Source organism: Orcinus orca, chromosome 2 (genome assembly GCF_937001465.1).
Source record: "Orcinus orca chromosome 2, mOrcOrc1.1, whole genome shotgun sequence".
Taxonomy (NCBI): Eukaryota; Metazoa; Chordata; class Mammalia; order Artiodactyla; family Delphinidae; genus Orcinus; species Orcinus orca.
The window spans coordinates 15,851,459-15,866,530 of record NC_064560.1 but is presented as its reverse complement, the minus strand read 5'-3'; the positions used below and the strand labels follow the sequence as shown (position 1 = coordinate 15,866,530).

General features: G+C 35.8%; 1 protein-coding gene across 1 annotated transcript in view; it reads left to right on the top strand.

The window, feature by feature from the left end:
- Positions 1 to 15,072, top strand: part of MALRD1 (MAM and LDL receptor class A domain containing 1) — a 589,021-nt gene that overhangs the window by 99,952 nt on the left and 473,997 nt on the right. The window contains exon 13 of the mRNA XM_049705518.1: positions 6,218 to 6,338. Coding sequence (XP_049561475.1) covers positions 6,218 to 6,338 — 121 coding nt within the window. The remainder of the gene's footprint in view (positions 1 to 6,217; positions 6,339 to 15,072) is intronic.

Here is a 15,072-nt window from a genome sequence, read left to right as displayed (position 1 = left end):
GGGTATCAAGTAATATACATGATACATTTTAGATGAACATCCTCAACTCTGAACTATTCAGATTTCAAAACCCAGCTGGACTCAAAGACTTCGGTGAAGGAATTTGGACCCTGTGTTAACATTCTGGTATGAATAAGTCCAGATTTTATACACATACACACGCACACAAGATACATAAGTACACACAGTCACACACAGATACATATACATGGTTTTATTTAATACATTAATATTACTTAGATATATTATTAAATCTTTCAAACAAATAGAAAATAGGCAAATACCCATGTATTCACACCTCAGAATGAACTAATATGAACATTTTGTTTGCTTATAATGTTGATAGGTTTGCTTCTAAAGATGCAGCTTTTGTCCTCTTTGTACCCTTTTCTATTCCATTTCTTGTCCTTTACAGGAAAAAAAAAATTCTAATATGTTGTTTTTAACCTGATTTTTCTAAGTCTATTTTCAAAACTATGGAAATATGCATGAGGAGTCTAGCTAGGTTCAGTTCTACTTCATTCTTTTATCAATAGCAAATGGAAAAGATGTTATACCTACAAATAGTCAATCTAGCTTTTAAATATTCAAATATTTAAAGTTTATCTTCTTGGAAACAAGCTCCTTTGGCACTTTAAATTTAGTGGACTGAATTATTTAAGGGTGACCTTAGTCATCGCCTGGTCATCAGTTCAATGTGACTAAACTCTGAACATGTATTTATATGGCGTCATCCTATATAAACATTGGAAAGGAGAAAGGCATAGGACTATATGACCTCTCAGTTGGTTCTCTTGTAGCCATGAAATTCAGATTCAGTGTGGTCCTTTTATGTCTCTTGTACACATCACAATAGAATGCAAATTGCTCTGAGTTCCTTAGGAAATCAGCACCCCTGGTTAGGTAGGGCTTTCATTTTTCATAGTGGAAAAGGATTAGGCTTACTGTTTATTTTGTAAGAACAGCAGATTAACAACATTTCAGTATTCTCTCCATTTTCTGTGCAGTTTTTATTGGAAGAATGTAAATCAAGTAGTTAATAGAATTTTTTCAATCTGTTTTAACTGGGCCTACTCATTTTATATGTTCAGTGTTTTACACAAATATTTAATTTACAATTTCTTTCCTAACTGTTCTTCTTAATTTCATATCTAGAGGTAGTACTTTTTCTGAATACTGTCCATTGATTTCCAGTTGATCTACTGTCTTTGAGTTTGCTACTAAAACATAATTGTGTCATATTTCAGATTTCATTTTAAAATGACCCTTTTGTGAAATTTTCCACAGTGATTGATACCATGTTCGCTCTTGATCAGAGTCAATGGGATAAATCAATAACAATTTCCTGATATTATTTGAAGATTCAGTGAAGGGTGAGATTTATAATGCAAAGTAAAAGCTGGTCTAGTCTCTGTAATGTTGCTCTGTCCTCAGCCTTCTTAACCTAGGGCTTCAGTCAATCTTGTTTTGCCAGGTAGCTCTGTTCTGCAGTATCTGCTAAAGACCAGTTATCTCTTTATTTCATGATAGTGCTATAGTACAGCATAGTCACCCATGGCTCAGGTCACACATTTTTCGTACTAGATATGTGACCTTCAACCAATAACTTCAACTCTCTAAGCTTCTGTTTCCTTTGCTTTAAAATGTGGAAGAAAATAACATCATCTTCACAGTGTTAAAATAAGTGGACGTGCCTGGCATGCAGTAAGCTCTAAATAAAAGCTTGCTGTTGATCTTATTTTTAATACCACCATCATTCATCAAAAATTACTATAGTCGAATTTTTCTTTACTGCATCTTACTATATTCCTATTGTCTCCATTTCCTCTTAGATTCATATTTATTCACTCTCATTATTCTTTTTTAAAGCAAGATATCAAAGAACCAAAATTTAAATATGCTAGTTGAGTATTTCTCTGGAAAAGTTTCTTTCTGTTTTGCAGATCTAAAAAGTAATCACTTGATTATAGACAATATTTACACGTTGCTGTGCTTCCTGAAAGAAAAACAAGAAGTGATTCTGTTCACTCAGGGAGTAATATAATATAATTGGATAAGACAAAAATCAGCAAGATCCTAAAAAATAGTTTTAGAAGGAAAGATATTTACATATAATTTGAAATTTTAACCCTCAAATTACCTTGAGAAACGTATAAAATGAGGTTTTCACTCTGCCTTTGTCAATGATTGAAACATTTCTTGTGAGCAACCTCTGGCTCACATACCAATTATTACATGATACTGTAGTTCCCAAAGGGAACTGCCTTTGGTGACAAATCAAACGATCAGCTTGGTTAAAGCAAGTAATACAAAATAGGAACAGTGAAGATGATTTTGGAATAATCAGGTGATATTATTTACAGATATGAGATACATTTTTTTTAAAGGAAGTAACATTATTCTCTGTTTAAAGTTGGAAAATTTTAATTAATGGTCAAATTATAATCGTTCATTACATGGTCCTGAATTTAATTATGTAGAAGTAAGCAAGCAGACATGTACATGTCCTAATATCATCTTTATTTTACTCTGGGAGTTTTTTTTTTTTTTTTTTTTTTTTTGCGGTACGTGGGCCTCTCACTGTTGTGGCCTCTCCCGTTGCGGAGCACAGGCTCCGGACGCACAGGGCTCAGCGGCCATGGCTCACGGGCCCAGCCGCTCCGCGGCATGCGGGACCCTCCCGGACCGGGGCACGAACCCGCGTCCCCTGCATCGGCAGGCGGACTCCCAACCACTGCGCCACCAGGGAAGCCCTGGGAGTTGTTTTATACTTACATTTTAATATGAAGATGTAAAAGAACCTAGTGGGTTTCTTCGGACAAAATGATGTAACCATATTTTAAAGACCTATCCCATCATTCAGCTCATCCCAGGGCGCACCCACTCCATTCAAAGAATAGGAGCATGTACCTCTCCTGGGACACAGAAGTGCCCCAAACAAACATTCTGTCTTTTTCCAGCTTTCCTTTGAGTAGTGTAGTCCTTCAAATATGGTGGTCATAACTACCTGTCTAATGAGTTTGAAGAATTAAACATCTGTATTTTAATTGACTTCAGTGTAGGACATACTAGAATAATGAATAAAAAAAATTCTTCCAAATTAAAGCTGTCCAAAAACATTACAATAACTTAATGATGTTCAGCATAATTTATTTCTCACAATGCTTGTATACATTTCATCAAAATCCTTCTTTAAAATCTACTACTATTTTCTGCCTCTTGTATGAAGGCCAAATTTCTTGGCTAAGACTCTACAGAAACCAGCTCTAATCAGAATTTTAAAAATCATATACATCTCATTGTAAAGTGTCAAAAGTTTCAGATTAAGAAATAGTCCCTCCTGAGCATCTTTACCTTCCATCATAGTCTGTATCTTCAGGTAACTATAACACTAGTTTATTTTTAGGTCTAGACCTTTTCTACTTAATTAATATGTATGTATGTACCACATATATCTAGAAATCTGAACCATGTGTATTTTTGGCCTAAGTAGTACCATACTATAATTTTTTTCTGTAATTTAATTTTTACTCAGAAACTTATGTTGAAGGTCTTTCCGTATGAGCATACAGAGATAGTTTTTTTTTAACTGGCTCAGTAGTCCATGATCTATATCACCATTTATTGATTCACATTTGAGTTGTTCTGATTCATTTGCTATCAAAACCGACATTAAAGCAAACATTCCTGCCCAAGGTCTTCATATGTGTGCCTATGAGTGTCTCTCTAAGGTAAACCCTGAGGATGGGCTTAATTTTTGTAGTCTGTGCTATTTATCTTTTTTTTTTTTTTTTGCGGTACACGGGCCTCTCACCATTGTGGCCTCTCCCACTGCGGAGCACAGGCTCCGGACGCACAGGCTCAGCGGCCATGGCTCATGGGCCCAGCCGCTCCGCGGCATGTGGGATCTTCCAGGACCAGGGCACAAACCCCTGTCCCCTGCATCAGCAGGCAGACTCTCAACCACTGCGCCACCAGGGAAGCCCTATTTATCTTTTTAATAGATGTCATCAAATTGCTGTCCACTTGGGCTGCACCAATTCAGGCAGTCAGTCCTCTTCTCTTAACAAATATTTAGGCAATAATTCATTTAGGCAAAAAATCCTATACTCCTACCATAGGGGAGGAAATAGTCTTTCTTGACCCTATTAGGGTACCTGACTGGGTCTCAAAATTAAACTGATAAAGCAGATTAACAGGAGAAAAGTATATAAAATTATTTAATGTTAGTTTTACTTGACATGGGGGCCTTCATAAGGAAATGAAGACCTGAAGAAATAGTTAAACCTGAGGGTTTTTGTGAGAGGTTTGATGAAGAGTGAATAGGTGTAGAAAGGTACGATAGGGCAAAGAGTATGAGCCGAGTGTAATAAATAAACTGGGGAACTTAGCTAGGCCTGTTTGTTCAGCTTCTCTGTGTCCTTTTGTCTTCAGAGATAAGGATATCTCTGGCATAGGGAGGGCTCCTCTCACGTGAGGGTTTGATCTGCTTTAGAGGAAAGGTCAAAAAGTCCATCCTGCACATACCATTTCTCAAGTTCCTTTGGCTAGAAACATTCCATATGCTGCATAGGTGCCCTCTTTTGGGACAGCATGTCCTAAACCCCATCATCCTACAATGCCCAAAGTTTTCTAAATATACTCTACATGTTCACATGTCCTTTTTTTTCTTGTTATGTTACCAGTTTTTCATGGTAACAGAATCTTAGGCAACCATTAAAACTGAAGTTTAATATTACCTCTTTGCTAAATCTTTTTTTTTTTCAAACTCTATCTCATATTCTTGACAGAAATAATGAAGTGCTTTTCTTTGATTTTTAGTATCCTGTATTTCTCTCTTATATAGTACTTACGGTATAGCTTAGTTGTTAATGTATCATATCAAGTAAATTGTAAGATCTTTGAGACCAGCAATCCTCCCTGATTACATGGAGATGCACTTACTAGCCATGTCCTGGTCTAGTGGTCCTGCTATGCATCCTTAAGGCTCTGGACATAAATTCATCCTTCCTTCTTCCCTCCCTCCCTCCCTCCCTCCCTCCCTCCCTCCCTCCCTTCCCTTTCTTCCTCCCTCCCTCCCTCCCTCCCTCCCTCCCTCCCTCCCTTCCTCCCTTCCTCCCTTCCTTCCTTCCTTCCTTCCTTCCTTCCTTCCTTCCTTCCTTCCTTCCTTCCTTTCTTTCTTTTTCTTTCTTTTATGGTGGAGTAACAACATAATAATGTGAGTGATTAACAAGAAAGAAAACAAATTATACCAGTCATTATTTAGAATATTAGAATAAATTAAACTTAAATAGATGCCTCCAAGTGCTTTAGCATATGAGTGTTATTAACCACTGTATGTGGTCATTTACCTCACTAAGTAGGTTTCCATATATGTATATATAATATATATAAGTATTTAAATATTCTGATATAGAAATGAGTTGTTGCCTTCAGCCAACCTGTTATAAACGAATTCATATTTCAATTAAACTGAGTTGTAAACCACACAGTTGATTACCCCAAAGAGCTCATTTTAAATGCTTATGACTTAATGGCTCCAATGGGAAGGCAGCCTTCAGTCATGATGAATGTTACAACTTCTAATTGAAACAAGGTTACCTAAGATATTAGGATTACCTAAGATATTAGAGTTACCTAAGGTGCTGTCAAAGGAGTTATGACTTTATAAATTCCTCATTTGAATGTTCTGGTCAAACAATTTTCTAAAATTAGTTTGGAAGTTTGGGACAGATGCAGATGAGCTTCTCTACACCAAAAAGTATGTTTGTAATAAATTTACTTTTGTTAAAAAATGGTTAAAGAAGACAATTTAGGTGGTACAAGCAAGGTTTATTCAGTACTTCATGAAGCAGACAGTCTCTATTTGGAGAACTGTAAAATGGGTGGAAGGCAGGAAGCTTTATAGGGTAAAGAATAAAGAATGAGAAAGAGTAAAACAGAAAATATCGCATTGACTGGGGCCGTATAGTCAACCTTGTTTAGGGTGAGAAGGAACAAGGAAATACAGAGCCCAGAGTTGGCTTGAAGTTGGGGGACTGACTGCCGAATATACTCTGTTTCTGGTCAAGGGGAGCATTAAAGGGGCATGGAAGTTACCTAAGTTTTGGTTTGCTGTCATGGCATCCAGGGCAGGAATGGCTCCATTTTGGGCCTAGAAAGTTATTTCAAGACTTTTATAGTATACTTTTAATAATTTATCTTTCTGTAATTATAGTTAATTTTAGAAGCTACTGTTTTATCATCACATGCTACCGTTGCTCTAGATGACATCAGTGTATCCCAGGAATGTGAAATTTCATATAAGACACTTCCAAGTACTAGCGTTCAAAGCAAAGGTAAGTTTTTTTCTTGTGGTTGCTGCAGTTTTGAACATTAAAATAATTAGTTTTCCTTGATATCAAAATATAAAATATATTAGAATCCTTCAATAATATAGTTCACTAATGCCTAATACCAAGATGTGGATTATATCACATGTCCCTGAAAACTAAAACATATTTTTTTACCTTTTAAAATATATTTTTACCTTTTTAAAAGAATATGTTATATCACAGTCTAGGCCTTAGGCTCCCTTCTAATAACATTCTACATTTGTGGCTAAAATTGTCACATACAGATTTTTTTTTAATTATAAAAGTTATGAATTTAAAATATTTTGCATGTTTTAAAACACTGCTATAAAAATTCAATTGTATTTTAATTTTGTTTGACACTTCAAGTGAATATGTAATTAACTTCATGTTTCACAATCACTCAGGAGTTCAAAAACATTATCATGGTTGAAAAACTGACTTAAGGCCAATGAAAAATTTCAAACTTGACCCTAAAATTCTGTGTTTAAATTCAAAACATAATATTTTCAAGAAACAGATGGAGTTCGGCTAATTCTTTGACTAAATATTTTGTAGAGAATTTCAGTTAAGAGACAGGTATATTGTCATAAAAATGGATCCCAAATAGTAGAATAGGCATTTTTGAAAATCTAACCGTAGTTTAGGTTCTGAGAGTGCATTGAAATGGTATACATTGTGCCTGCAGTTACTTTGTTATTTTAACACTAACTGATGTTTCTTTCTGACCACCCCTACAGTCAGGTCTCAGTTAACAAATAGAAATAAATATTAAAAATGTTGCCTGAAAACTGAAACACTTCATTTTTCTTACTCTCCATCCAAGAAAAATAACTGCATGTGGACATCAGGCATGTCATACATTCTGAAGTTATGTTTCCTTAAACAACATATTTAGTGAGAGGAAAAACTGCATTCTTAACAGGAGCTAAATGCACTCACTAATCAAGGATGATATAGGAGAATCAGTTCTGGATTGAGATCCGGGTTAAAGAGTTTTTAAAAGTCCTTTATTAAAGATATCTTTCATTGGTAAGGCTGTATATTCTATGTCCTAACTCTGTATTGTGTTAACATGCATTTACATTACTCAGAATATGTGTCCTGAATTTATAATAAACCTTTCTAAGCTCTGTGTGTGTGAGTTGTTTTGATGGACATTAAAGAATGTAAAGCAGCAGATTTAATGATTAATGAGTTTTGGAGGGTTAACCAGAATTACTTCTTTCTGTTAATTAATTAAACATTTTTATTCTTCTAATCATATACTGTATCACCAGAATTGGAATAGTAGGAAGGCGTTAGAGTTGACATTGAGGAGAATGTATTTGGAAGCAGAAGTGTGGTTAAATGTTTTAAATTATCACTAAAATTAACCTTAGCAGAAGGCTCTGAGAATACTCCATCTCACATACAGAGAATTCTTTTCATAAATTAACTCAAAACTCATTTATGTGTGCTTCAATCTGAACACCAGCTCAGTTGGTTAGAGCATAATTCTCATTAGGCCAAACTTACATGAATTATTCCTGAAAGACCAATGATTTTACACAAAGGAAAAGAAACTTTCTCACCGTTTTTGTAAATTTATCCAGTAGGCAATTATAGGATCTCCTTCACTGAATTTAGTATTATTGCCAGCCAGGAGTTTAGGGACAGGAGTGGAAGGGGACTTATCACGTCCCACTGATAGGGACTTATGTTATATTAATGGCCAGAGGTTTATTGAGATCCTCCTGTGCTTGCCATTTTTAGCATATTTAAAAACTAGTGTTCGTGAAACAATTATGCATCCCATTTATGTTGGAGGAAAAAAGATGTTTTATTCTCTCGATCTCTTAATTTTGAAGCTGGATTTGGGCCACGTGACGATGCAGGCTGTATTTCATCCAGCAAGCTCTCTGATTTTACATCTGACTGCCCAGATGGAGCAGATGAAGCCAGTTGTGGTGAGTGAAAGTCCTGAGTGACTGGACTAAGATTTGTGTGTGCATAATTACTCTCTGAACGTAAAGTACATGCTACTTAAGTGAGTGTTGTTTAATTAAGAATGTTTTTTTATTTGTTATTAAATTTTAAAAATATTTTTATTGAGGTATAATTGATGTATAACATTATATTGGTTTCAGACATACAACATAATGATCTGATATTTGTATATAATGCAAAATAACCATGAAAATAAGTCTAGTTAGCACCCATCACCATACATAGTTACAAATTGTTTTCTTATGATAAGAACTTTTAAAATTTACTCTCTTAACTTTCAAATATGCAATACAATATTATTAATTATAGTTGCCATGCTATAAATTATATCCTCATGACTTAACTTGCTTATTTTATAACTAGAATACACCTTTGTACCTTTTGACCCCCTTCACCCATTTTGCCCCCTATGCCCTAATTCCCTGCCTCTGGCAATCACCAGTCTGTCCTCTGAACTAGGACCTTGGTTTTATTTTTATTTATTTATGTATTTTGTTAGTTTGTTTGTTTTTTAGATTCCACATGTAAGTGAAATCATATGGTATTTGTCTTCCTCTGTCAGACTTATTTCACTTAGCATAATACCCTCAAGGTCCATCTGTGCTGTCACAAATTGAAAGATTCTCTTCTGTTTTACGGCTGACTATTATTCCATTGTGTATATGTACCACTTTTTCTTGGTTATTGTAAATAATGCTGCAGTGAACATGGGGGTGCATATATCCTTTCGAGTTAGTGTTTTTGTTTTCTTCAGATAAATTCCCATCTTTTGTGTTCCAAGGACTCAATTCTGGTGTAGGGAGGGGTGTTCCCCACACCAGATAGTGCTCAGGACATCAGTTGGGTGTCCTACTATTTAACTCAGTTCTGACACTATCTACCTAGAGATGCCATCAAGTTCTACAGGTAAAGGTTCAGTCCTACAAGGCTGCCTCCCCTCTTCTTCCACTTACTTCGGATGATGGTCTAAAGCCCAGGTTGTTACTGTTCTTCTGATTGACTGGCTATAAGTCAGAGGTTCCCAAGACTCCTTCCTTGGGTTTGATTAATTTGCTAGGGCAGCTCACAGAACTCAGAGAAACATTTTACTTACTAGATCACCCATTTATTGTAAAAGAATATAGCTCAGAAACAGTTAGCTGGAAGAGAAACATAGGGCAAAGTATGGGGAAAGGACGAGGAGCTTCCTTGTCCTCTCCAGGTGCTACTCTCCCAGCACCACGTTCACCAACCCAGAAACTCTCCAGGCTCTGTCCTTTGGGTTTTCATGGAGTCTTCATTTCACAGGTATGATTGATTAAATCATTGGCCATTGATTCAACCTCCAGCCCATCTCCTCTCCCCAGAAGTCAGGGGTAGGACTGAAAGTTCCAACCCTCTAATCATATAGTTGGCTCCATTGGCAACCAACCTCCATCTTTAGATACTGTCCAAAGTCGCCCCATTAGCATAACAAAAGACAACTTTGTCACATGTAACACCTCGGAAATTTCAAGGGTTTTAGGAAGTCTGGGCCAGAAACGGATGAAACTGTTTGATGTAATCCCACTTATTTTTGCTTTGGTTGACTCAGCTTTTGCTGTCAAATCCAAAAATCATTGCCAAGACTGATGTCAAGGAGCTTCTTACCTATGTTTTCTTGTAGAATTTTTATGGTTTCAGGTCTTATGTTCAAGTCGTTAATCCCTTTCAAGTTAATTTAATTTTTGTGTATGGTGTAAGATAGTGGCCCACTTTCATTTTATTTGCATGTGCTGTGCAGTGTTCCCAACACCATTTATTGAAGAGACTATCCTTTCCCCATTGTATATTCTTGCCTCCTTTATTGAAAATTAATTGATCATATATGGGTGGGTTTACTTCTGGGCTCTCCACTCTGTTCCATTCATCTATGTTTGTTTTTATGCCAATGACATACTGTTTTAATTACTATAGCTTTGTAATATAGTTTGAAATCAGGGTGCAAGATGCCTCCATGTTTGTTCTTCTTTCTCAAGATTGCTTTGGATATTTGGGGTCTTTTGTGGTTCCATAAAAATTTTAGGATAGTTCTATTTTTTGTGAAAAATACCCCTGGAATTTTGACAGGGATTGCATTAAATCTGTGCATTGCCTGGGGTAGTATGGGCATTATAACAATATTCTTACAATCCATGAGCATGGAATATTGTTCCATTTATTTGTGTCTTCTTCCATTTCTTTCATCAATGTCTTATAGTTTTTAGTGCCCAGGGTTTTCACCTCCTTGGTTAAATTGATTTCTAGATGTTTTGTGTTTTTTTGATGCAATTATAAGTGGTATTCATTTCTTAATTTATCTCTCATACTTCATTATTGATGTATAGAAAGGCAATAGATTTTTGTATATTGCTTTTGTATCCTGCAACTTTACTAATTCATTGATTGGTTCTAGCAGTTTTATTGGGAATCTTTAGGGTTTTCTATATATAAAATCATGTTATCCGCAAATAGTGATAGTTTTACTTCTTTGTTTCTGATTTTGATGCTCTTTTATTTTATTTTAATTTTATTTTTCTTGCCTAAATGTTGTGGCTAGAACTTCCAATACTGTGTTAAATAAAAATGATGAGAGTGGGCATCCTCATCCTGTGCTTGATCTTAGAGGAAAAACTTTCAGCTTTTCATCATTGATTGTGATGTTGGTTGTGGGCTTGTCATATGTGGCCTTTATTATGTTGAGATACATTCTCTTAATACCCACTTTGTTGAACGTTTTTGTCATAAATGGATGTTGAATTTTGTCAAGTGCTTTTTCTGCATCTATTGATATGATACGATTTTTATCCTTCATTTTGTTAATATGATATATCACATTCACTAATGTTGAATTATCCTTGCATCCCTGAAATGAACCACTCTTGATGATAGTGTATGATTCTTTTAAGGTGCTCTTGAATTTGATTTGCTAATATTTTATTGAGGTGTTTGATGAACATCTCTGTTCATCAGGAATATTAGCCTGTAATTTTTCATCTTGTGGCATCCTCTTATGGTTTTGGTATCAGAGTAAGGTTGGCCTTGAAAATGTGTTTGGAAGTGTTCTTCCATTTTTTGAAGAGTTTAAGGATTGGTATTATTTCTTCTTCAAATGTTTGGTAGAAAAAAAATTTTTGGTAGAATTCATCAGTGAGGTCTTCTGGTCCTGGACTTTTGTTTGTTGGGAGGTTTTTGATTATTGATTCACTCTCCCTACTCATAGCTGTCTATTTATATTTTCTATTTCTTCATAATTCAGTCTTGTCAGGTTGTGTGTTTCTAGGAATTTATCTATTCTAGGTTTTCCAATTTATCGGTGTATAATTGTTCTAGTAGTCTCTTATGAGTCTTTGTATTTCTGTGTTATCAGTTGTAATGTCCCCTCTTTTATTTCTGATTTTATTTATTTGAGTCCTCCCTTTTTCTTTGTTAGTCTAGCTAACAATTTGTCAATTTTGTTTATGTTTTCAAAGAAATAGCTCTTAGTTTCATCGATCTTTTCTATTGCCTTTTAATCTCTATATCATTTATTTCAACTCTGATCTTTGTTATTTCCTTCCTTTCACTAGCTTTGGGCTATGTTCTTTTTCTAGTTCCTTGAATTGTAAAGTTAGGTCATTTGAGGTTTTTCTTGTTTCTTGAGATAGGCATTTATCCCTATGAATTTCCCTCTTAGAACTTTTGTCTCATCCCAAAAGTTTGGTATGTTGTAGTTCCATATATATTTGTCTTAAGAAATTTTTGGATTTCTCTTTTGATGTATTCTTTGACCATTGGTTGTTTAGTAGCATATTTTTAACCTCCACATAGTTGTGGTTTTTTCCAGTTTTTTCTTGTAATTGATTTCTAGTTTCATACCATTGTGGTTAGAAAAGATGCTTGATATGATTTTACCCTTCTTACATTTATTAAGACTTGTCTTGTGGCCTAACATATAATCTGTCCTGGAGAATGTTGCATGTGCACTTGAGAAGAGTGTGTGTTCTGTTGCTTTTGGATGGAATGTTTCATATATATCTATATATCTGTTAAGTCCATCTGGTCCAACATGTCCAAATATTTCCTTTTTGATTTTCTGTCTGGATTATCTATCCATTGATAAAAATGGGGGTACTAAAGTCCTCTACAATTATTGTATTGCTGTCTATTTCTCCTTTTAGGTCTGTTAATATATTTTTATATATGTAGGAGGAACTATATTGGATGCATAAATATTTACAAACATTATAGCCACTTGTTGGTTTGACCCTTTTATCATTATGTCATGCCCTTCTTTTGTCTCTTATTACAGTCTTTGTTTTAAGGTCTATTGTGTCTGATATCACTTATCTCCAAAGCTTAACTCTTTCAGTTTGTATATCTGAAGTGAGTCTCTCATGGGTAGCATTGTAGATGGGTCTTCTTTTTTATCCATTCAGCTACTCTGTGCCTTTTGATTGGAGAATTTAGTCTATTTACATGTAAAGTAATTATTGATAGGTAGGTGCTTGTTGCCATTAAGTTAATTGTTTCCTGGCCATTTTGTAGCTCCTCCATTCCTTTTATTTTCTCTTGCTCTTTTCCTTTTTGATTTGATGATTTTCTGTAGTGATATGCTTAGTTCCTTTTTCTTTATCTTTTGTGTATCTACTATAGGTTTCTGCTTTGTGGTTGCCATGAGGTTTACATGTAACAACTTACATTTATTAAGTCTATTTTAAGATGATAACAACTTAAATTTGAATGCATTCTAAAGCTCTATATTTTCACTCTTCTCAACCCTCATGTTTCTTGTTTTTGATGTCACATTTTACATCTTTTTATCTTATGTGTCTCTTAACTAATTATTGTTGTTACAGTTTTTTTTTACTACTTCTTTCTTGCAACTTTTATACTATCTTTAATAGTGATTAAACCACCATCTTTACAAGAGTAGACTGTACCAATTTTACTGTGTGTTTATCTTTACCAGTGAGATTTATACTTTCATTTGGTTTCCTGTTACTAATTAGCATCCTTTCTTTTCAGCTTAAAGAAGTCCCTTTAACATTTCTTGTAATGACAGTTTAATGATGATGAATTTCTTTAGCTCTTGCTAGAAAACTGTTTATCTCTTTTTCAATTCTGAAGGATAACTTTGCCAAGTAGAGTATTAATTGGAAGTTTCTTTCAGCCCTTTGAATATATTGTGTCACTCTCTTCTGGCTTGCAAAATTTCTGCTGAAATATATGCTTATTGCCTTGTGGAGGTTCCCTTGTATTTAACAAGTTATTTTTCTCTTGCTGCTTTAAAATTCTCTCCATGTCTTTAACTTTTGACATTTAAATTTATAATAGTCTTGGTGTGGGTCTCTTTGGGTTCATCTTCTTTGGAACCCTTTGGGATTCCTGAATCTGGACATTTCCTTCCCAAATTAGGGTAGTTTTCAGCTTATTCTTCAGGTGAGTTTTTGGCCCCCTTTTCTCTCTCTTCTCCTTCTGGGACCTCTATAATGCACATGTCAGCCTGCTTGATGTTGTCCCATAAGTCCTATAAACTAACTTCACTTTTTAAAAATTCTTTTTTCTGCTTTGATTGGGAGAGTTCCACTGCATTGTCTTTGATTTCACTGATCCTTTCTATTGCTCTTGAACTCTGCGTGTGTGTTTTCAGTTTAATTATTGCATTCTTCAGCTATGGGACTTCTGTTTGGTACTTTCTTATATTTTCTGCCTCTTTGTGGAAGTTCTCACTATGTTTATCCATTTTCCTCCTGAGTTTGGTGAACATCTTTATGACCATTACATGGAACTCTTTAAGAGATGAGTCGCTTAACTCCATTTCATTAAGGACTTTTTCTGAGGTTTTATCTTGCTCTTTCTCTTGGAACATATTCATCCATTTCTTCATTTTTCTTGTCTCTCTATGTTGGCTTCTATGCATTGGATAAAACAGCTACCTCTCCCAGTCTTGAAGAAGTAGCCTCGTGTAGAACTAACCTAGCTCTTGGGTTATCTCTGAAACATCTGTGATTGTCCAAGTAGCCTATTTTACTTTCAGTGGCTCCCAGTAGTTGAGGGTGTGCTAAGTCCTGTCAATGTCCCAAAGCAGAAGCTCTCAGTCAGCGCCTAGATTCAGGCTGATTGGAAGCTGGACTCTCAGGCAGCCAGACCTCCAGGCAGCAACTTGTAAAGTATGCAAATATATACATTTCTGTGAGATTGCAAGCCTAAGTCCTCCTGGCCCCCATAGCCAGACCATCTAGGGGTGTCCTCTCTGAGGCAGTTGAAAAAATCAGGATGCCAGATGAGTTTCTTGTAGGGAGACACCATGTGACCTGGAGCAAGGCAGAAGGAGACTGCAAAGATGGTGTCCACTGACCTCCATCCCTGGAATGCACATTGGTAGGCCCTTAGAAGTGTGCCACACCAGAAGCCTGCCCCTCAGACCAAAGGTCTGGGACAAGCAAATAGGCCTCTTTCACAGAAATATTGGGGGTGTATTCTGGTTTGCACAGGGCCCTGGGGGTGGTAGCCTGCCAAGCTCTGTCTCTCCATTGCTTACAGTCTAACAGGACCTGGGAATAAAAACCCTACTGACCACCAGAGCTCGGCAATCCAGGGCTGTCCTCTGGACGGCAGCCACAAAAACCAGGACACCAGACACTGTGCAGTTCCTCTCTGGGAGATACTGGCATTCTGGAATCAGAGGGAGGACATGAGGATATTGCCCACCCTCTGAGGTCTCTTACATGTTTGTGTGATCAGAAGCCTG